This window comes from Protopterus annectens, chromosome 16.part0 (assembly GCF_019279795.1).
Source record: "Protopterus annectens isolate FY-2018-M chromosome 16.part0, PAN1.0, whole genome shotgun sequence".
NCBI classification, from domain to species: Eukaryota; Metazoa; Chordata; order Ceratodontiformes; family Protopteridae; genus Protopterus; species Protopterus annectens.
In genome coordinates, this window is record NC_056750.1 from 452700557 (window position 1) to 452723259 (window position 22703).

General features: G+C 41.2%; 1 protein-coding gene across 2 annotated transcripts in view; it reads right to left on the bottom strand.

Moving 5' to 3' along the window:
• Positions 1–22703, bottom strand: part of RABGAP1 (RAB GTPase activating protein 1) — a 4144188-nt gene that overhangs the window by 1425977 nt on the left and 2695508 nt on the right. For both annotated transcript variants that reach the window (XM_044058459.1, XM_044058460.1), the window contains one exon: positions 15795–15836. In XM_044058459.1, coding sequence (XP_043914394.1) covers positions 15795–15836 — 42 coding nt within the window. The remainder of the gene's footprint in view (positions 1–15794; positions 15837–22703) is intronic.

Genomic DNA, 22703 nt, shown 5'->3' on the forward strand with positions numbered 1-22703 from the left:
GTAGCTCTTTTGTCCCCAGAGCTGGTGAACCCAGGGGGAAGATGATTTGTTCAACAGGACATCCTCAGCCTCCTAATGCTTCTCCCCATGTCTGTTTTTTTTAAGGAATGTTTAAAAGCCATGCTAGTAGTTATAGGAAGTTTCACTAGAATGCTGACAAGTGTATTTTAAGAAATTAATAGGTCATGTATCACAATGTCCAAAAGACATTGAAAGACTGGTAGATTGGGAGAGAAAATGGAGGTTGTCTCCTCACGCACAGTTCTAAACCTCCACGAAGTACAAAGAGTATATTTTTTGAAAAGGGATGGCTTAAAAGGTATAGCTAGATACATGAAGTTGGAATGCAGGAGTTTCTTAACGTTTGTGTTTAAAGGAAAACCACTAGATTCTCTGTTGTCATTTGAACCAGCTAAGTGGGCAAGAAGTCTTTTGGCTAGTCTGCTGCTATCTGGACAAGCTCTGCTTTTTCTTTTGCTGCCTTTGGAGGCATCATGGGGATGAAGCATATTAGAAGGAAGGCCTTATTTCCATTTGACTGAAAATACATGTGCTGTTGACATTACCCCTTTTATGGTGCCCTGATGCAGATGTGGGATGTGGTGATTCACATGGGACACAAAGTCTATCCTTGGACAGCCTTAATCCTTTAAATCATATTAACACGTATTTCAACACTAACTCATGGAAGTTGAAAGTTTCTTGTTCAGACAGTCTGCTAAGGTGCTCTGCTGGCTGAGTATGTAAACTGCATAGAGGTGCCATTAACCAAATTATTTACAATGCAAATGCCAGTGCCACCCTCTGATACTGTGCCACAACACTGTGATTTTGTCTATCACTATCTGCAAACTGCCTGGCTTCAGCTCAAACCACAATGTTAAAAAGAGTATACTGGACAGCCATTAACTTAGTATTAGGTTGATCTGTTTTCTCTGGACCACAAGCTCTGAACCCAACACTGGTGAATGCGGGACTCTCCAGCAATAATCGGAAGCAGCTTCAGTCAGTCTTTGATTTGACTTCAAAGGGAAAAATAAAAGCCCAAGAAAAAGATGTATGATGATGGCACCCTTGGAGTTCCTGGATAACTGCAGGAATCAATGGAAGAACTGGTTCACAGACTGCTTGTACAAATTCCATGCTCTTTGGGTACCAGTACTTTCCTCATGTGTGGCATTTGGCTCCATCAGACTCAAGGAAGGCAAACATCTAACAGCTTTCAGTACAGTTTCATACTTGAAGTACTGTTTTGAGGAATGGAAAATAAAGTACCTCACGATCAGCTCACTGTATTCTTGAGGGAAGGGGAGGCTGTAGCTTTTCACATCTACGATGGCCCAAAGAAATCTCTTTTGCTGCAAAGGTATTAAGCTAGACTTCTACACATTCATTGAGATGCCAAGGATCTGTAAGCAATGCAATGTTAGGTTCAGGGCCTGCTGCAACTTTAAGACTAAGGGAGCATGGATCAATTGATATACAAAAATGTACACTGCCCTCAGTCTTACATCTATGAAAGGTTGAGCCAGACACTTGCTCAATATCATGGCTACAGTAGAAAGGTCAAATGGCAGGGAAGTAAACTGGTAAGGGGAATCTCTAATTATGAATACAACTACCTTGTATGCCCTTGTAAATGGGGAATGTGCAGGAAAGAGTCCTTCAAGTACAAGATAATGAAGACATCTTCCACAAAGAGAAACAAGGACTGGTTTAACATTCTGAACTTTGTGCCTGCTACAAATGTGTTCAGATCTGAAAGATCTAAAATAAGCTTTCACGGTCCTCCCATATGGAGCTAAAAATAACCTTTTTAAGTAACATTTGCCCATGTCCACCACAAGGACTGTCTGGGACTGCCTTCCAGATTAGCAAACGTGTAATAAAATGGCAGGACACAATCCATCTAGTCTGCAGCAGTTAAGAGACATGCATCTTGGTGGTGAGCAAATTCTGTTTAACCACTGGACATCAGACATCTCGTCCACCTCTGTCTCAGGTTAGTTGGCTGCTGCCTAGTGCTCATTGTGCTTATTGAAAAAAGTGTGGGAAGGCGATCTGTTACTAGACCCCTGTGTGCTTGGTGGTACAGATTGTTTATCTCTCTCTCCCCCCCTTTCCAGAGCTGCTGCTCTTTTAAAACTGTAGACACTGTTGTTACTCTTCCAATTAGGTTTGCTTTCTTTAAAACGACCAAGCATCTGAAGGGCATTTCCTAAAATATCAAATAGAAGAGTGAAATAAATGTTTGACAGACGGCATCCTTTTACCCTTTTTACACTTGGGGGGGCCTTTCCAGGAAAGCTTTTCTGATCTAAGCAACACCTTGGAGCTTGTCCCTTGAAAGTGCTTGTTAACATCAGACTCCAAAAGCTAAGCATGTTTCTTCAGGGAAGACCTTGAAACAGCAACCCTGAAGCAAGCATCCAGTATGCTGTATCTGCACTTTAAGACATGCTTGCTTACCTTTTCTGCAGTCTGGGTTATCATGACAATCTTATCCTTACATGACATGTTAGAAAATATCCCTGAGAATTTCTTTCAGGATGTCCTCCAGTACTGCATATTTAATAATTAATGACCATTGTGAAATATCTATTAAGAGCGAAGGCACTTGTAATTGCTTTTAATTACACATGCATTACAAAAGCTGAAAATTAAACTGCTTTCAGACAGTGTCACGCACATCTAGTCAAAAGCCATTATTTTGGGTAACAGATGATTTACCTTAAATGGGTTGGAACCTTCTGGATATGGCACAATCTTGGGATAGCTAATGATATACTTGGAAACTCTACGTCTTGCAAAAAAACTATTCACATTCAGTTTCTAGTTACTCTACCTTTTTTGATGATTTAAAGATTGCAAAAAACATTTAACGGATACCTGTGTTATGCAATAGGATTCTTTGTTATGTATCTGACCTGCAATCTATTAATTTAATTATATTTCTTTCTACCTTTTGCAGCCTCAGCTTCTGGGCTAAAAACTTTTGTAATTTGGTAAGCGCTGTCAAAATATGTTTAATTGCTATCTGCTTTTTCTCTACTGACTCTAACAAATCATATGACTTTCCTCCTCAGACAGACTTTTACCTTTATTCTATCTCTCTTTCACTTTTGATAAACTCTCCATTCTAAACTTTTGAACTTCCCTCCATTTTACCCTCTCAATGCATACAATCCTGTTTTTGAAATTCTATTTTAAACGCACCCCACACATGGTTTTCTAAATCCAGACCTTGCATGGCTAATCCCTCTAGAGAAGAATCTGATTTGTATGCTAATTCTTCCTTCTTACCTTTCAAATCAGTGCTATGGAAATCACCAGTGTTTTCCTCGCACTGTCAGCTCTTCGTAAACAATTTCAATTCGCTCAGACAAGTAATCAAAAAGGATCCTTGGATGTCCCCCCTTGTACTTCTGATTAAATACCCATGATTTTTATACAAATCCCTTCTATTCTAGACCAAGTATTGTACCTCCCAGAGATGCAGGTTATATCAGTTACAGACATTTCACAATATCCAATATTTGAAAGGCCATATATTTTCATACAGCTGCTAAAAAACTTGCCTTCAGGGGAAGCTGTTCTTCACCTCAATTCCCTACTCACACCTCCCTTTTCTGTAATTAAATTTGAATCACCCACCAAAAAAAGATTACCCTGATAAAAAAAAAACTGCTACTTTAATGAGTATTTTCTTAAACTCTTTTTTTTTTTTTTTTTTTTTTTTTTACATTTTAGGTGGAATATAAACATCCATTCGTGTAATCTTTTCACTTCGCCAGTATTCTGTAATACTCACAAATCACCACTGCCAGTCTTAACTCTTCTTCTGTTACTAGTGGGGACCCTCACAATAAATGCTCTCCCTTTTCCTTCTCTAAATTTCTTATTAATTATATCATTTATTTATTTATTTTATATTTGTTTACTGGGGAGGTCCGACTGGACAGAGCTGTCAATTTTCAGCAGAGGCCCGGGGACATTTACATGAGCATTGTGGTTTACATATTCACTTATTTAAAATATAGCAGATAATAACATATGATTGCATAAGGCATTTACATAAGCACAGAAATTTAGGCATACAATTAAAAGCATAGCAGGTAGTAACATATGATGGTTGTTCATACAGTATGTTTAGTAGAGATAATCTTGAAAATGTACTGAAGATAAGACAAGAAAGGAAAACTAAAAAAGTTCATATGAGGTGCACAGACATTTTAAGGGAAAAGCTTTTCAACTTAATCTATGGGAGAGTTAATGGGTATAGATGAGACAGTGGGGAATAGGCGGCAGTGAGTTGCTAAGTAACTTGTGATAATACATAGTGCATCTCTGGGAGTTTTAAAGAGGAGGTTGGATTGTGGGTAGGGGAAAGGAGTTAGAATATGTCAGCCAAGTGCTAGGCAGTTGCATATCCAGGAATTCTTAAGTGGGAAATAAACTGCATTTTGAAGATGATTTTGTTAGCTTGTAACCTGCTTTGTAGTGGTAGGGAGTTCCAAATCTTGGCAATGTTGCTAGAATACAGGGAGTCACCAGAGCTGTAATGGCTTTTGGAAATTGCGAATAGTGCCTTGTTAGTGGATCTAAGTTTGTGGTTATTGGAGTAGAGGAGGATCAGGTCTTGTAAGGCTAGAGTTTTGTCAGGTTGTTACAGTATTTGATGCGCTAGAAGAAGTTGATTTAGAGCTAAGGTGTTAGGGAGTTTCAGCCAGGAAAGCTGCTTTAGGGCCTGACAGTGGTGGGTGCCGTAGGAGGAGTTTGTAGTGAATTTTGCTATTTTGTTGGAGCATACTGATAAGCTTGCTTAAATCGTTCATTTAGATTAATTAGGACAGGAGAAGCAAACAGTAAGGTAGAGAAGATGGGTACAAGCTAGGGTAACTTTACTATGGCGGTTAGGAAGTTTTTACATCTGTGTAAAGAATACCTAGCTTTTTTGTTGATTTTGGTTATTGTATGAGCTATGCGTTTGTCAAATTTCATATTATTGCCAATAATGACCCCTAGTAATTTGTTGTTTGTGACGGTGGAGATAGGGGTATTATCTGATGCAGAAATAGAGAATGGGGGAGTAAGTGCTGCTGCTTTGGAAGGATGAAAGAGCATAAGTTGGGTCTTTTTAGGATTTAGTATTAGCTGGGAGTTTGCAAGCCAGGTTTCAATGGATGTAAAGGCTTCTTGGGTCTTGATTTGAAAATTTTGGAGGGTGGGGGCAGGGAAGAGCAGATTAAGGTGGAGTCATCAGTATACTGAACCAGGTTTGCTGGAGGGGCGGCTTTGTGAAGATTATTTGTAAATATAGTGAAAAGTAGGGGTCCTAGGATTGATCCTTGGGGTACTCCTAGTTTTACAGGAAGAAGGGGGGGAAGGGAGTTTTTTCACTGAACAGCTTGTTGGCGTTGGGAGAGATAGTCTTGAAACCATAAGAGTGGAGGTAGTTAGTTTTAATTCTGAGAGTGATGTTACTAGTTTTGTATGGGAGACTGTATCAAACGCCTCTGATATGTCAAGGAAAACTGCAGACACTAGTTGGCCATTGTTGCGCTGCATATTTACTAGGGTCACTAAAACTGATGAGTGCAGTGATAGTGCTATGGTTGGGGCAGAATCCCTGTTGAGTTTCGGCAAGAAGATTGTTGGAGAGGAGATGTGTTAAGACCCGGGTGTGGATACTTTTTCCAGTATTTTAGCCAGTGGGGAAAGTATAGCTACAGGGTGGTAGTTTGTTAGATCAGTAGAGTTGCCCCCTTTGTGTACTGGTACAATGTAGGAGATTTTCCACAGAAGTAGCACTTTTTGTTCTGAGACTGATCTGTTAATGATTATAGAGACTGGGTAGGAAATGGCTTTGGCAGGTATTTGTAGGAATTTGGCAGGTAGTTTTGTCTACTGCTAAAGTGGTGGGTTTAAGTTTGGTTAGGTGTCTACAGAAGGTGTAAGTTGGTACAGGTTGAAGGATGAAGGAGTTAGAGTTATTTAATGGGTTATATAGTATAGTGGGGGTTGAGGAGTGTGGGTCTGTTGACAGCTTTAATATAGAGTTGGTAAAGAACTCATTGAATTGGGTGGCTGTGTTTAGAGAGGTGCTGTCTATGTTTGGATGAGGAGTTGGTGATTTACCTGGTTGCAGAATACTGTTTATATTGGCCCAGAACATGTGTGTGTTGGTATTATGCTTAGTTTGAATTTCACTATAGTATTTTTGTTTGTCCAGTCTGATTTGTTTATTTATAGTGTTTCTCATTTGTAAGAAAGTTTGCCTGTTAAGAGTAGTTTTGTTTTTGTGCCAGATGTTCCATGCTTTGTCCCTTTGTTTCATAAGTTGCCTAGTGCTCTTGGTAAGCCATGGGGCAGAGACGGTTTTAGTGCGGCTCTGTCCTGGTGGAGCAAGTTGGGTGAAAAAGCCTAAGAAGGTAGTGTTGAAATACTCAAATGCTTCATCTAAAGGAAGTGTTAAAAGAGGGGACCAGTTAAAATGTTTAAGGGCTGTATTAAAGTTGTCAGCCCTGAAGTTTTTAGTGCATCTTATGAGTTTAAGAGAGCTAGTTCTAGTGAGTTTAGTTTGGTCTCTGATGAAGAAGGCTGGGAAATGGTCGCTTATATTGTCAGGTAGTGTACCGAAATGATGGGTGAAAGATGGGCAACTGGTGAAAAAGTCTAGTACCGATTCTTTTTTTGAGGTTTTGTCTACCCTAGTCGGAGTTTGTATAAGTTGTGAGAATCAGTAAAGGCTAATATGACACAAGGGGTGGATTGATTTAAGTGAGGTCCAATCAATATTAAAGTTGCCTAGTACAATGGTTTCATGGGGGCGGGTTTCTGATGTCCATTGGAGAAGAGATTCTAGGGTTTTGATGTTATCTCCTGGAACGATATATGATCCCAAGATATTTAGCTGTTTTTGTGTATTTAGTTTTACCTTAGCAAGTAGGATCTCTACATTATTAAATGCAGGGATTTCTATATTCAATAGTTCAACACTGATGTTGTTCTGATAAAAGGAGAGAAACTCCACTTCCTCTTTTAGCTGTACGGTCTTTTTGTATTATGCTATTCCAGGGGGAAGTACTTCTTCGTTTTTGGTGTGGTTTAAGCCATGTTTCTGTGAGGAAGATGCCGTCAGGTAACTATAATGCTATGGTTGCAAGGCGCTCAGTGGTTTTGTTAAGGAGGCTTCTTATGTTATGATTTATTATTAGAACATCGGATTTTCTCTTAAGTAGGCTAGTATTGGTTCTAGGCAGATTGTGGTGATTTGTAGGACTTGTTATTGGAACTGGGTTGGGGTTGATATCGCCAATGCATAGCAGGTGAGAGGCAATGTTTATATCCTGGTTTGTAGGTATTTGGAGAAGGCTAAGTCACATTGTAGGGATACCCTAGATTTGCTTTGATAATGGAGGAGTTTGTAGGGGTGTAGGTCATAGGTGGTGTGGTTAAACAGTGAGGGTGAGATGAGTAAGGGGTAGTTAATGAATGTTGTAAGTGAGGTTGAGGTGGGGTTACTTACGTTGGGGACTGTAATGTTGTTCAAGTAGGGTGAGGTTAGATGAGCTGTGATGGTGAGTGCTAGTGTTAGAATTATTAGATGGGAGTACATGTTTCGTTTGTTAGATGTGGTAAGACTGTATAGAGATAACCCTGGGGAATGTGTAGGGGTCCTGATAATATATACATAGGATGGATTGTAGCAACTTTGTGAGTGAGGAGGTACTATGTGTAGATTGTGTAATATGAGAGCAAAGGAGGGAGAGGGGTGGTGGTTGTTTGTGTGATTGGCTCAGGGAAGGGTTGGGTGTGGGTGTGGTAAGGTTAGGTATAAAGGAAATGAGCTAGGGGTGGGTGGAAATGGGGGTAGGGGAGTGGAACGAGCTTGAGTGAAGTGAGGGGGAGTGGAGTGGACAGACCCCTACTTAGGAGATAACAGCTGGAAAAAAAAGTATCAGGAGTCTGGCTAAGTAATGAAGGTAAGCAGCATTGTACTTTAATGGTAGGGATTATGCCAGTTACTGTTCTTCCACTATTTATTCACAGTGAATGGAAAATAACTGCTGTGAAGGGACTTGGGTGACTTTACAGTAGACAGAAAAATTGGAGAATTTAAATAAATGTAGAGCACTGTCCTGCTTACAAGATGAGCTGCTTAACTGGGCTAAGATTCAGTTGTTTGGTTGTGTTCTGCTGCCAGCTAATGGCAGTTCATTGCAATGGCAGGGATTGGAAGAAGGGGGGGGAGAGACATTGCAAGTGTGCATGCCATGCCAATATAATAAAAGTAAACGTACTAACAACTACATGCAGAAATTAGTTAACAGGGAATACATCTACATAAGAATATTTCAGAGAGTAAAAAGTCCCAGTAGTAAGTACTTTTGCCTTCAGTTGTTTGCAGGATAATTTTCAGAAATTCTTCACTTGTGGGGGGGGGGGGGGGGGTTACAGAGCTACAGCTGTACGAAAAAGGAGACAAAAAGATGTAACACCTGTTGTGGGTAGGCAACAGTAAAATAATTGGTTTGGGGGAAGCTGTGGGAGCATGTGCATGGAGAAGGTGAAAGGTAAGGACATACTATACTATTATGAGGTAAAGTACATGTCAGGTAAATGAGCACAACATTAATTCACACTTGTGACCAGGCATAACCTAAAGGATAACAAGAAAGATTCATGCAGTCTATTCGGGGAAATGCTGAATAGTTCACAGAGTTAGCATTTCCCTAGTAAATGCAATATATGTTGAAAGTACATCATAGTGTTAGCAAGCATGGGAGGGTGTTCAGATAACACATGTCCCAATGATTGACCATAAGTTCTACAAAACAGTTAAAACAATCCAATAAATGCACTCTACATATATGTAAATACATTCAGCAAAATGCTCACATTCAGAGGCAAAGGTTAAAACAGTGCACAGTAAAATTGCAGCAGTAACACAGAGGCAGTATTTTCAAACAAAAACTAAGCAAATACATAAATCAAAAATACCTGCACGCTATACTAAATACATTCAACACAATGCTCGTTGTTGTAATCTTTCTTTAAATATCTCCTAGAATATTACAATTTACATGTAAAAATGTACAAATGCAATAAATTTAATGAGTAATTTTATCAGTGAGGTAAGTTTACTCCTGCAGAATAAAAACTTAATTTCTTGTTAATCAATATTCTGTTGCTAAACCTGGTATTTCTGTGGCTCACTTCCTCAGTCCAACTAATATTCCTTCATTCCCTAGTAACAAAAAAGTACTATGTTTAGTTGTTATTAAACAATATCCTTTGCAGCTTACATGCAACAACTTGAAATCAACTATAGCTATAAAAACACACCACTGTAATAATTTCTACTTCAGGAACGATATACAAAGAATATTAAAGCCATGTAAAGCATTCTTTCGAGAGTTGTGAGCATATGCTCTACTTTGGCATCTTCTAATCTCTTTTGAAATAACAATGATGACTGTGCAACCCCAAATTCAACCTTAACACCTGCCCTTTATATTATGATACAATTCATTTTACTCTTGCAGATATTCAAAATCTGTTATTACAATCTGCATTATTTTCCCACCTCAGGTCTTCCACCAACCTTAATTCTTTGGTATGAGTACTTCAGAGGACTGGGAACAGCTACAGCTTTTCCATGTCTCTTCCATTTTTACTTCATGGGGCATTTTAAAAAGCTTTAAGCACAAACTTTCCAAGACCGTCAACCAGATTTTATGTTTTCATTTATCACCTGGAAAGGGCTCAGTCACTTACCAATCAGAATCAAAACTGCTGCACATCTTGTTCAGCTTTCTCCTTCAACACTTGCTCTTTCACTTTCTTGTTGACTACAAGTAACATGACAGTTACAAGTGTCAGTTCTGGCCAGTTTATTAACTTTTCAGATTAAATCAAATAACTTCAATATACAGTACAAAGAGTACCACAAAACAACTCATATGACTGCTAAAAACAATTATTGGGAAATGACTCCCATTATAGCATGCTTCCCTCCTAAAACTGCATACTTAGGAAACACATTAACACCTTTAATTTGGAGTGTTGCTAGACAGTGATAGTTAACCATCTGAATCCTCCTATTAGTTCACCCAGTTACAAGGCAGCGTAAGTGATGTCCTACTTGTTTTTAACATTTTTCTGAAGTTTTTCATTTATGACATTCTGTGAGACAACACAATTTTTATGTCAATTCTTCATAGAGTCTTGTATTTTCTTACTTAGCACTTCCATTTCTGTGCATTTAGTCCATCTTTTTTTTTCTTTTCTAAAGAATAGAAACTGGGTCACTGGCTACCTTAGATCAGGTTATTTAGTTTCTTGCTCCTGCCCTCCTTGGTTCACCAGTGTTGATATGCTGTGGTGTCATCTTGCAGAGTTTGGCTGAATATCCCCATTTCTATTTTGGCTGTTTCTGAATTCAGAAAAAAGTCTTCATTCCCAAAGAGAAAAGAAATATTTAAGGTTGCAGGATATAACAGTTTAAATCTTTTTATAAAGCCTTAACCATTGTGCAAACCTATTTCTTTTAAGTCTAGTTCCCATTGAATAATCAACAAATACCCTGTTCAGCATGTTATCTTTTGTCCAAAGCAGGTTTAACATCTGTTCCTTCAGCTGAACATGTTGTACTTTTAAGAGAATGCATCTTGCAGAATGTTTGTGCAAAAAGTGGATAGTGTAAATATGTAAACATGATATAAATATTCTACCAAAAGTATATTCCTTCTGGGATTTCTGTTCATGTACTTAACTTCTGTATCACAAAGTTGAGGTAGTCTTCCCCTTCTAGACTCTCTGAAATGTAAAAAAAAAATTTAGATTTTCACTCCTTTCTCTCCTTTCCCTTATTTTATTTCCAATCATTTTTCTTTTATCTATTCTTGGGCAGCCTTTAGCTCTGCCAACCTCATAGTATGCTCATTTTCAGATTTTTGAACAGTCACAATCCCATTAATCAGTGACAGTAGTATCTACAGTTTCTGTTGTTATACATTTTGTCCATTCTGCTTGCATATCAGACATTTCCTTGGATTCGTTTCAGCTCACTGTAAGACTACTGGAATCAGCTTCTGTCATGTGGAAATACAAAGGAGACGAATGCAAGTCTTCCTTTTATCCCCTATTTTCAAGCTGTTAGTCCCCTTTATACCTCTCTTTTTTGATATTCAGACAGATACTCTTCCAGAAATTCACCTAGTACTTCCTACTACCAACTACAGATTTTTATCATCAATAAGAACACCAGGAAGACAGCATAAACTTGACAGCCTGGCATACTGGCACTCCTTAAAGTAATTTTGTTACTCAGTTTAAGATTTCTAAATAAAAGCTGATTTGGTGATTAAAAAATGAAAGAGGCGCTTGGTGAAGGAACAAGTGCAGGGATGCCTTTAGCTGGCTGATGGTCTGATCCCAGGTAATATTCAATTCAATTCAAATTTATAACTATACTTAAAAACTAAATAAAGCACAGTAAATGCAGATATGCTGATCATGGGATACAGTCTTCTTTTTGCATGAGCATTTATGAACAGTGCTTCTAACAAAACTACTAAACAAGTGAAGTAAAAAAAAAATTCCGTGGAAGTTAGAAATCATTAATTTAAACAATTATCCAAACATGAGGATTCCTGGCTGTTTGACAGAGTGATAAAGCCCTGAAATGACCCATACACCTAGAGTCTGATTAGCAGTTTGGGCACCGGAAGACCTGAGCAGGGCAAGTTGGAAGCGAGTGGCATACAGTGGTTTGTTCATCTTTTGGGGGGGGGGATCTGGTGGTCCTAGTCAGCTGGTTTGTTCCCAAGTAGGTGAAGATGTGTACTACACCAATGGCTGTTAAGGCCATGGACTTGATGATCCCAAACCAGTGATGGAACTCATCTCAAGGAGTACGTGTAGAAGTATGCACCGTCTTCATGGGGCATGTGAGAGTATTTACAAACCAGAGAGAGCAATGCATGTCAATGAGATGATGTAGGGGTGTCAACATCAGCAACAAGAAGTGGGATTTTGACTAACAGAAACACTCATCAAGGCTTCCTGCACAACAACCATACTAGTGACTGCTCTCAAATTGGGGATGGGGGAAACAAATCAGCAGCAGCTTGCAGGCACAGAAATCAGAAAAAAATTACCTACAAAAAAATATCCACAAATCTGATGAATGCTTAACTGAATGTTTAAAAGAAGCCTTTTTTAAAAATATTTTAAGCTAAAATTGAACTAAACAAGCAAAAAAAATGCTGAAAAGTATGGCTTGGACAAGGAGTATTCTGCACCCCCTCAACAAGCTTAGAGCCCAAAAACAACAAAGCAATGTCCTTTTGTCAGTCATTAGAGGGGTGGTAACAAGAATCAGTCTTAGCACTTCTTCCCTGAACTTTTAGATGACACCTGCAGTCAATAGAAATGATGGGAACGCATACAGGAAACTCATGGCTCCATTCCTCTGTACCACAGAACTCGCAATGACAGGAACAAACTCTGGCAGACATGAGATGTAATCCATGGTTTATAGCACTGCATATTCAACATGCGTGGGAGCAGAATTCGGAGTACATCATAATCATAAAAACAACAAAAAATTCCACTGCAGTAGGATGTTGCTATAGATGAACATGTCAACCTCTTTTCCAGCTCCAAGAATCAAATGTAGTTCAGTGGGAAAAGTTGTCTATGGGGACCCAGGGACTAAGGACAACATCAGCAGTAGCTGATGGTCAGCTGTTTACAGGCAGAAAATTAAAAAAAAATGGTGTGGTATGGGTGCATTTCAAAAATGTCAAACAGACTCTGCATATGGTTGCAAGTCTGTTGCTATGTTAGCCACCAAATGTATTTGCTTGTCTCAGTGTCGCACAACAACAGATGCAGTTTCATAAGCAGAAACACCCCTCAAGGCTTCATGCACAACAACCATACTAGTGACTGCTCTCATATTGGGGATGGGGGAAAAAAAATCGGCAGCAGCTTGCAGGCACAGAAATCAGAAAGAAATGACCTACAAAAAATATCCACAAATCTGCTGAATGCTTAACTGAATGTTTAAAAGAAGCCTTTTTTAAAAATATTTTTAAGCTAAAATTGAACTAAAGCAAAAAAAAAAAAAAGGCTGAAAAGTATGGCTCAGACAAGGAGTATTCTGCACCCCCCTCAACAAGCTTAGAGCCCAAAAACAACAAAGCAATGTCCTTTTTGTCAGTCATTAGAGGGGTGATAAGAATCAGTCTTAGCACTTCTTCCCTGAACTTTGAGATGACACCTGCAATCAACAGCAATGATGGGAATGCATACAAGAAACTCTAATGCCATAGTAAAGAGAATGCATCAAGTGCTACCTCCCAATGTCATACTGAAATTAAGAAAAGTTGCACTCTTCAAGGGGGAAAAGATGCCAGTCTCCATGGTGCACTCCTTTGTGAGTATCTTGTCCAGCTACAGTCTGTAACACTACAGTGTCTAGAAAGATTTGGATGATCAGCTCAGGCTCTCCATTAAGTTAGTCACTTCCAAAGAGATATCAGCCACTGAGGGGAGTGATGTCTATCTGTGTATGACCCAGTAGTAAACAAGCATCATCTGCTAGCACAAGAGATTATAACCTTGTTGACAAATGCTTGTTTAGGGTACCACAGAATGGATTATTTACCTAACCATAAAAGGACAGATATTAGAAACAGCTTTGTCTCAAAGGTTTTCATATCTAAGAAGCCTGCTTTTAGCTCTACATGGCTGATATGAAATCCTCTGTCCAGGAGGGACCATGCTCCCTGCAACATGTGGGAGTCTAGATGAGTTTCCCGCCCCACAAGCAAAGAATACAGCATCACAATTCGGGTGGATCCATCAACAGAAAGCTGTCCAACACTCCACAGTGGGGCAAAATGGATTCCACAAAGAACATCTATGAGCATGTGGTGGGAGGCCACTCAGACTTCACAATCCACTGCAATACCAACATCCTCATAAATGCATAAATGTCATGGCACACGAAGAGAATAGAAGATTTAGCAGAGTTCATGTCTCCACCTTATACAGCACACCTTCAATCATGTGACCAATGTGACCCCCTGAACTGCACTCCAAGAGAAGGAATGACCAATAATTGTGCAACTACACATCAATAAAAGTAAGAGCTTCTGAGTAAAAGTCACAGAGGACTTTCTCAAATTTACTGCTACCCAACAGGGAACACAAACATGGAAGCACCAACTGAAAGAAGCTTCCAAGGAGTCGCTGGCTAGGGATAAAGCCAATCACTCAAGTAAGGGACATGGAAGAGACACAAATTCTTTCACAAGGTTTTGGGCACCATGGCTGCCACCCTGGTAAAACTGAAGAAAATCCAAATGACAATATTTTGCAATGAAGTGACACCCACACAAAAGTGAACACAGGAATTTCTTATGTTGACCCTAGACACTGGGATACAAAAAGACACCCATCGCGTCTCATGAAATAAGACACCTAGAAGGAGCAAAGACAGAAGTCTTTGCAAGGTAAGCCATTTGAAACCACAAAAAGGGATATATTAGGTTAAACCACTAAGATCTACAACATAACAGAACTAGGCTATCCCCTTTCAAGGTCAAGGAAGTAGTAAGAGTAAAATTTCTAGCACACTGCTTTTACAATCCCTCTGAACAAAAGAATCTGACACTGATGGAGAAGTTCCACTTAAAGAGAGTGATCCACTGATAGTGATCTTTCTTGGGTAAACCATTGAGCTCTAGAGTGAGGCTGAGAGTGACCAAGTTTACAGCAAACTGGTCAACTGTGCTAGTTTTTCTTTATGATGCAGCAAACTTGGAGAACCACATCTTACCATGAACAGCTGAAGACCAGTGTCAGGACTCTGTAGCAAACAGCTGGTGAGATTGTCTTCTTGGCTGATATGGGTTGTACTAGGAAGGCAAGAAAGTTTTACAGCATCAACCAGAGAATACAACCCTTCCCCTCAAGACAGGTGAGCCGGCAAAATGCCACTCATGGCATATCCCTACAGGTGACCCCTTGGCAGGTGGGACTGCTAATCAAACAGATGACAGTTTCCTGTGCTCCAATCATGGCTCCATTCCTCTGTACCACAGAGCTGGCAATGACCGGAACAAACTCTGGCAGACATGAGATGTAATCCATGGTTTATAGCACTGCATTATTCAACATGCGTGGGAGCAGAATTCGGAGTACATCATAAAGACAACAACAAAAAATTCCATTGCAGTAGGATGTTGCTGCAGATGAACATGTCGACATCTTTTCCAGCTCCAAGAATCAAATGTAGTTCAGTGGGAAAAGTTGTCTATGTGGACCCAGGGACTAAGGACATCATCAGCAGTTGCTGATGGTCAGCTGTTTACAGGCAGCAAAATTAAAAAAAAAATGGTGTGGTATGGGTGCATTTCAAAAATGTCAAACAGACTCTGCATATGGTTGCAAGTCTGTTGCTATATTAGCCACCAAATGTCTTTGCTTGTCTCAGCAGTGTCACGCAACAACAGATGCAGTTTCATAAGCAGTTTTACTTTTTTGGTGAGAAAAGAGTGGAGGACCATTCTCAAGAAGCTTCTTATGCATCTCCCCTCACTACTCACGCCCCACAGAAGTACAGATGGCAGCTGAGGCAACCAAATACATGTGCAATAGTAATGAATACATTCTTACTTACATTTGAAAACATCAGTCCATACTAAAAAATACCAGCTCACTAAAATATATTTCACTCCACAACAGTACTGACCACCAATTAAAGATGCATGGCTTACCTTTAGTAAAGCAAGTGCAGCATTGAAAATAACACTTATTCCCTAGAAATTAAAAGAAAATGTAACTTTAGAATAAAATAAAGCCAGCAGGTGTTACAATACATTATTTCATACAATGTGTGGCTACCCAGTTAGCACCAGCTGTGAACAGTGATTACATTACAAAATTTACAAGATCAAAAAAAATAAATACTACAAAACTACCAAAAGTGGGAGTGTGCTGCTTGGTTTTGAATTAACACTCCCCAAGACAATGGGATTTTACTTGTTAGTTAGGATTGTTCTAATGCATTGTCATATGACCACTGTTAGGTTTTCCTATTCAGATTCAATGAAGAGACAAAAGGCTCTTGTATACCAATACGTTACACTGTCTGTATTTTCATGCCAATTCACATGAAACAAAAATACATGAACCATGCAAGTACAATTCACTTACTTCAAACAGCAAGCAAACATAATACAAAACCAAAAATTTACTGAGCCATTAGTTTCAGTTCCATAGTGAATGATAAAAAGAAGCTATGTACTTATCAGAACATTCCATGCGAGTTGTTCATCTTGTCTTCATTCTTACATGGGTTTGGAGTCGATCCATCGGCTCTGAGTCAGCCGCTTTCACAAGCTCGAGGTTTTAGAGTAGCTAGAGGCCAAGACCCTATCCCATGATGCTCTATGTCTCACCTCAGATCTAGTTTTCTGATCCCAGCATGTATAACATAACACAAAAATGGTACTCCAGCCAGAGTAAGAAATCCTAGAACAAGACCCACCAGACCGCAAAGTCTGACTTGTTCTTCGAGAAGCCTGGAGGGGGAAGGCGGGTGGGAATGTAAGAATGAAGGCGAAATGAACAACTCGCATGGAACGTTATGGTAAGTACATAACTTCTTTAAGTGAAGTTGTTCAATCTCGCCGTTCATTCTTACATATGGGTATCGTCCCAAGCACCCTAATCCTGGGTAGCTCACAGGAGTATATTCCTGAGGACAGTGGAACCAAAGGAAGCCATGTCCCTAGAGGCCCTATCTACTTTGTAATGCGTGATGAAGGTATGCGGCTTAGACCAAGTGGCAGCTGCACATATAGCATCCAAAGGCAGCCTAGCCACATAAGCTGAGAAAATAGAAACAGCCCTAGTGGAATGCGCTTTCACGCTATGTTCTAATGGTTGATTCACTGAGGAATATGTGAATTTTATGCAATCAGATAACCATTTCGAAAGAGTAACTTTGAATACTGGTAGCCCTTTCTTTGTGTCAGCATGAGAAACAAAGAGTTGTTCTGATTTTCTAAATTCTTTTGTTCTGTCCAAATAGAATCTTAATTGCCTGTGAACATCAAGCTTATGCAACATATACTCCAACATGTTAGAATGGTTAGTGAAGAAAGTTGGGAGTTCAATAGTTTGATTCAAGTTAGCCTCCGAACATACCTTTGGAAGGAAGGGTTAGTCCTCAGTGACACTCTGTCGGGGTGAAACACCAAATATGGGGTTTAACAGTTTAATAGATGGGGCCTGAAGTTCGGACACTCTATGTGCTGAGGTAATGGCTACCAGAAAGATAGTTTTCCAAGAGAGAATTTTTAAATGGCAGGATGATGCCGGCTCAAAGTGAGTAAGAATAATCTGTGATAACACAAAATTCAAATTCCAGGGAGTAAAAGGCTGCCTAACAGGCAGTCTAAGATGTATGGTACCTTTTAAGAGGGCCCTACATAGTCTGTGAGACATTAGGTTAGAACCTTCAGATCTGAGGTGAAAATTCGAAATTGCAGCCAACTGAACTCTTATAGTGGCCGCTGCAGCACCTTCATTAAAAAGCTTAGTCAGGAATTCCAAAATGCTAGCAAATGGGGCAACGTAAGGATCAACATAATTTTGGGAAGCCCAAAAAACAAATTGCTTCCATTTGCTGGCGTACAACTTTCTGGTGGAAGATTTATGAGAGGATACAAGGATATGCTGTACCTCCGAGGATAAATCATGTGACCTGGCTAATTGGGAATTGGAGCAGCTAAGCTGTCAATCCGAGGGAATGAAGAGAAGGATGAAGAGCCCCTGACGAATGCGTCAGTAGATCTGGAGCTGGTCCAGAATCCAAGGTTCCTCCAGTTGGTACAGTCGAAGGAAGGGGAACCAAATCTGTCAAGGCCAAAACGGGGCTATTAAAATTACAGTCCTCCCCACGGCTTTGGCTTTCTGCAAGAATTTCGGAATCAGGCGAACTGGTGGAAAGGCATATAGGAGTCCCAGGGGCCAATCGTGTGCAAGCAAATCCTTTGGGATGTCCCCTGGTGGGGGGATTCAGAGCAAAGTAGCTTCTGCATTTGGCATTCATAGGGGATACAAACAGGTTGCAGCAAGGCTGGCCTCATCAGCGGAAAATCATCTCCGCAACCTTGTCTTTGAGGGATCACTCATGCGGCATCAGAATGACTCTGCTCAGGTTCTTAGGTTGCCTGGAATCACGTTGGATTTCCCCAGGATGTGCATTGCTATCAAAAAGCACCCGGTGGACACAGCCCACAGCCAAACTCTCAGGGCCTCTCGACATAAGGGGTAAGATTTGGTTCCCCCTTGCTTGTTGATATACCAGACCACAAACATGTTGTCGGTCTGGATCGCAATCGTCCCCAGAGGTAGAGAGTCGTGGAAATACTGCAACGCCAAAAGTACTGTGCTCAACTCCAGGACATTGATGTGCAACTGTGTCTCTGTCTCTGACCAGGTGCCTTGGGCTGTTCTTCCCTTAAAAAGCCCCCCCCCACACCCTATCAGACAAGCATCTGTGGTCACCGTGGTTGATGGTGGGGGAAGAACAAATGGACGACCTACTGTTACATGATGGCTGGTCAACACCACCACTGAAGATCCTTTCTGCATGAATTTGTAATCATTATCAAGAGTGACATTGGAAGTTGTTGGTAAGACCACTGGGTGAAGAGTAACCATTGAAGTATTCTCATGTGCATATGCCCCAGAGGAACTGCTATGAGCATTGCTGCCATAGTACCTAGTAGTTTCAACACTTGAGAGGCTGGTACTTTTTTGCTCATCAGAATGTCTGATACCTGTTGTCGAAGAGTGACTATTCTGTCCAGTGGCAATTTTACCATGACGGTGGTGGTGTCTTAGTCTGCTCCTATAAAAGATGGTGACAATGCAGATCTGTCGAAATTTATAGTTATTCCTAACTGCGAACACAGATTGAGTGTGTGATCCCTGGAATGAATTAGTTGATGCCTGGAGCTGGAGGTGAGGAGCCAGTTGTCCAGATACGGAAACACTCTGAATCCTCGACGCCTCAGGTGAGCCATAACCACTGCCATGCATTTGGTAAACACGCTGGGGGCTGTTGTGAGACCAAAGGGCAGTGCTCGGAACTGATAAGTGACTGGCTCCCAGCCGGAAATGCAAGTGATCTCTGGATGTTCTGGCCATTTTGATATGATAGTATGCATCCTTGAGCTCTATAGAGCACATCCAATCGCCTGTTCCTAGAAACGGAAGAATCGACTGAAGCATGACCATCCGGAACTTCTCCTTCTTTACAAAGGTGTTGAGTCTGCTGAGGTCCAAGATGGGTCTCCAGTCCCCTGTTTTCTTTGGAACTAAAAAGAATCTGGAGTAGGTTCCAGATCCTATTTAGTATGCTGGGACTGGCTGGATGACTCTTTTCCTGCAGCCTTTGAATTTCTATGGCTGCTTGATCCCCGGGACTGGGTGGAATGTCTGGGATCTTCTTTTGAACAGGAGGGGGTTCTGAGAAGGGAATGACGTAATCTCTGGAAACAATGCTTTGTATCCAAGAATCTTTTGTAATTTCTAACCAGGCATCTGGATACAAAGACAAGCCACCCTCCTCCAGAGTAGGACAGTTGGGCTTCCTTTCAGGAGCGCTGGTAGGGCTTACCAAAGAACTGATCCCTGTTCTGGTTTTGCGGACCCCCCTCTGCCACCTGGGCGGCGTCTTCCATTATTACCCCCTCCTCTGCCCCTGAAGGGGGGTTCACTACGTGTGTTCTGAAAAGCTCCTTGGGACTTCTGGAACCACATTTTTCCTCCCTTTTGCCCTTTGGGGTACAGTCTAGTAGGGGTGGAAAAAGAGACTCCTACAACAGATAGAGTCTTTCCATCTTGCTCACACCTAGTGAGGGTCTCCTTGACTTTAGGCCCGAAAAGGGATGAGCCATCAAATGGGGTATTAACAAATGAAGACTTGAAGTCTTCCGCAAAGGAGCATAAGCGCATCCAGGAAAGTTTCCTAACAGCTATTGTTGAACCCGCTGCCTGACTCGAACCATCGGCTGCATAAGAAATGAGCTGCATGGATGAGTTAACTATGGAATTAAGGGTATAGAGCTGGGCTGTCACCTTATTAGAGACACCTTCAGCTGTACTACCCTGCAGAGCATCTCCAAGCTCTTTTAGGAGATCTCTTTGAAGATGGGTAAAATGTGTCAAATAGTTGAGCGATCGCATAGCAAAAGTCGCTGAACTAAAGATGCATTTCCCATACCTGTCCATAGTCCTGGAATCTCTATTAGGAGGATGGACAGTAGAAGAGGTTTCAGACATCTCTTTCGTGGTGGCCGCCGCCACCACCATGGCATCAATCAGCACACCCTTGGTAAGGAACATTTTGTCTTGGGGTGATGTAATAAATTTGTTGGGCCTCCGAGGGACAGGTTCCACAGTATCAGGAGACTCCCACACCCTTCGAGCAACCAACTCCATTAGTTCATCGAAGGGTGGAATCACCCAGGAGGTGGAGGATTGAGACCCAAAGGCCTTCAGGAGCACCAACTCATTATCAGTAGGCCCCTCTGCTTAAGGACTTCAAGGATATCAGCAAAAGAAACATCCTCCGAGGGGGACTTTGGGGACCCTTCTGACTCCTCTAAATTGGTGTCCAATGTAGTTGATTCCTGTGGGGAGTCCAAATGCCTCTTATTGAAAAGCTTCTTCCTGGGAACCTCATCACTGGAAGCTTCCGGCGAGGTCTCAGTAGAACATGGGTCACCCAATGGGGCTACCTGAGGCTCTGGGTCCCAACGCTTTACAGGAACCTGTGATGTAGAGGCAGAAAGTGGCACTTTAGGTGAGGAGGAGGAAGGCCCTGATGACGTAGAAGTCTTGGAAGACATAACCCTCCTCATAGCTTTGAAGGCTCCACTGCTCCAATGAGAGGAAGCAGCCGGTTTCGAAGAAGACGGCAGCCTCCCCAGTGCTGACACAGTGGGCTCCGACGCAGAGGAAGGAGCCGAGCTCATTCGTGCCGATGCTCCAAGGGGGAGGGTCGGAACTGACCCATCTGTTCGACTCCCCCCCAGGAGCCGACCAGAGAGTGTCGACTCCCAGACTCCTTGAACGGTACCAAAGTAATACGAGTTGATGGAGCCGATGGCATTGGAACAGGCCTTGGCTCCGAAAGTTCCACAATCATCAGTTCCACCTTCCTTGGCTCGGAGGAGTAGATGCAGCAGGTAAAACAGTCTTAGGCTCTGAAACCGGTTGGGTCGAAGCCGATAATAATTTGGCCAGTGCCAGATTCTCGAGAAGCCTCTGCACCACTCGGTCCACATCCACATCAGAGAGGATTCTCGAAGAATGAGTAGAAGGTATCGAAGAAGCCACCGACTGCAAAATGGGTGATCTCAAGGTTTCGGAGACCAGCTACAATACCGGGCACCGGCTCTGAAACACCAGCTTGGTGCTCGGCTTCAAAGACTGTGGAACCGGCGACCGCACCTTCCCAGCAAGGCTTGGAGCTGACGACTTCAGCTCCGACTAAGCTTTTGAAGATTTTGAATCCTTCGATGACTTAGAAGCCTGGTCAGCCTTCTCCAATGATTCCTGGAAATCTGGTTTCAGCAAACCTCTGTCTACCAGTTTTCTCCTACGCTCCAGTAAAACCCTGCTGCTAAAGGAGTGGCAAATGGAGCAATCCTCCTGAAGATGGACTGCCCCCAAACAGTACACACAAACTGACATGCAGATCAGTTATAGACATTTTCTGTCCACACTTAGAGCATTTCTTAAATCCAGACTTTTGCTTTTCTTTTTGATCAGCCATATCCAAAACAACAGTATACACACCAGTGAAAAACAAATATATATATCTATGCAACTATCTAAAGACAAAAAGTCAAAAAGTAAAACAAAAAATAGCCTGATCTAATATTAGACTAGCTAATAACACACACACAGCAAAACGCTAAAGCTGTAAGTCTATAAGGCTAAAAAATTCAGACTCTAAAAGGATATATACATTCTTCTACTTTCTAACTTTTCTAAACTTTCTTAAAGTTTCTAACTTGTACTAACAGGATAGGGAATGAACAAAAACGCTGCCAAAAAGGCCGCTCTATAAAGATGAAAAATTAGTCAAAAACAGTAAGGACAGAGCCTGAACAAAAATCTAAGGCTAACTAGCCAAGAACACACTATTTATGCAAAGAATTGTAAGGATAACTATCCAACTTTTTGAGTAAAGAAAGAAATACTGGCCCGAGCTCTCTCTCTACCTCCGATCTGTTGCAGCGGCAAACTAGAACTGAGGTGAGGCGGAGAGTATCATGGGATAGGGTCTTGGCCTCCAGCTACTCTAAAACCTTGAGCTTGTGAAAGTGGCCAACTCAGAGCTGATCCCATGTGTAAGAATGAACGGCGAGATTGAACAACTTCACATCTAAACCTTTTTCCCTCCATGGACAGTTCAGCAGCTGTGTAGGCATTCAGACAATGGTACATACACAGTCAAGGTCTACATAAAAAAGACACGTACTTCATGTTTTATTGTTGCAGCTTAGAAGATAAATATCAATTCTTCTGTGTGACCACACTAGTTCATAGGTGAATATTAGGCAAAATTCTCTGAAAGGCCATTTTAAGCCTAGCCAATA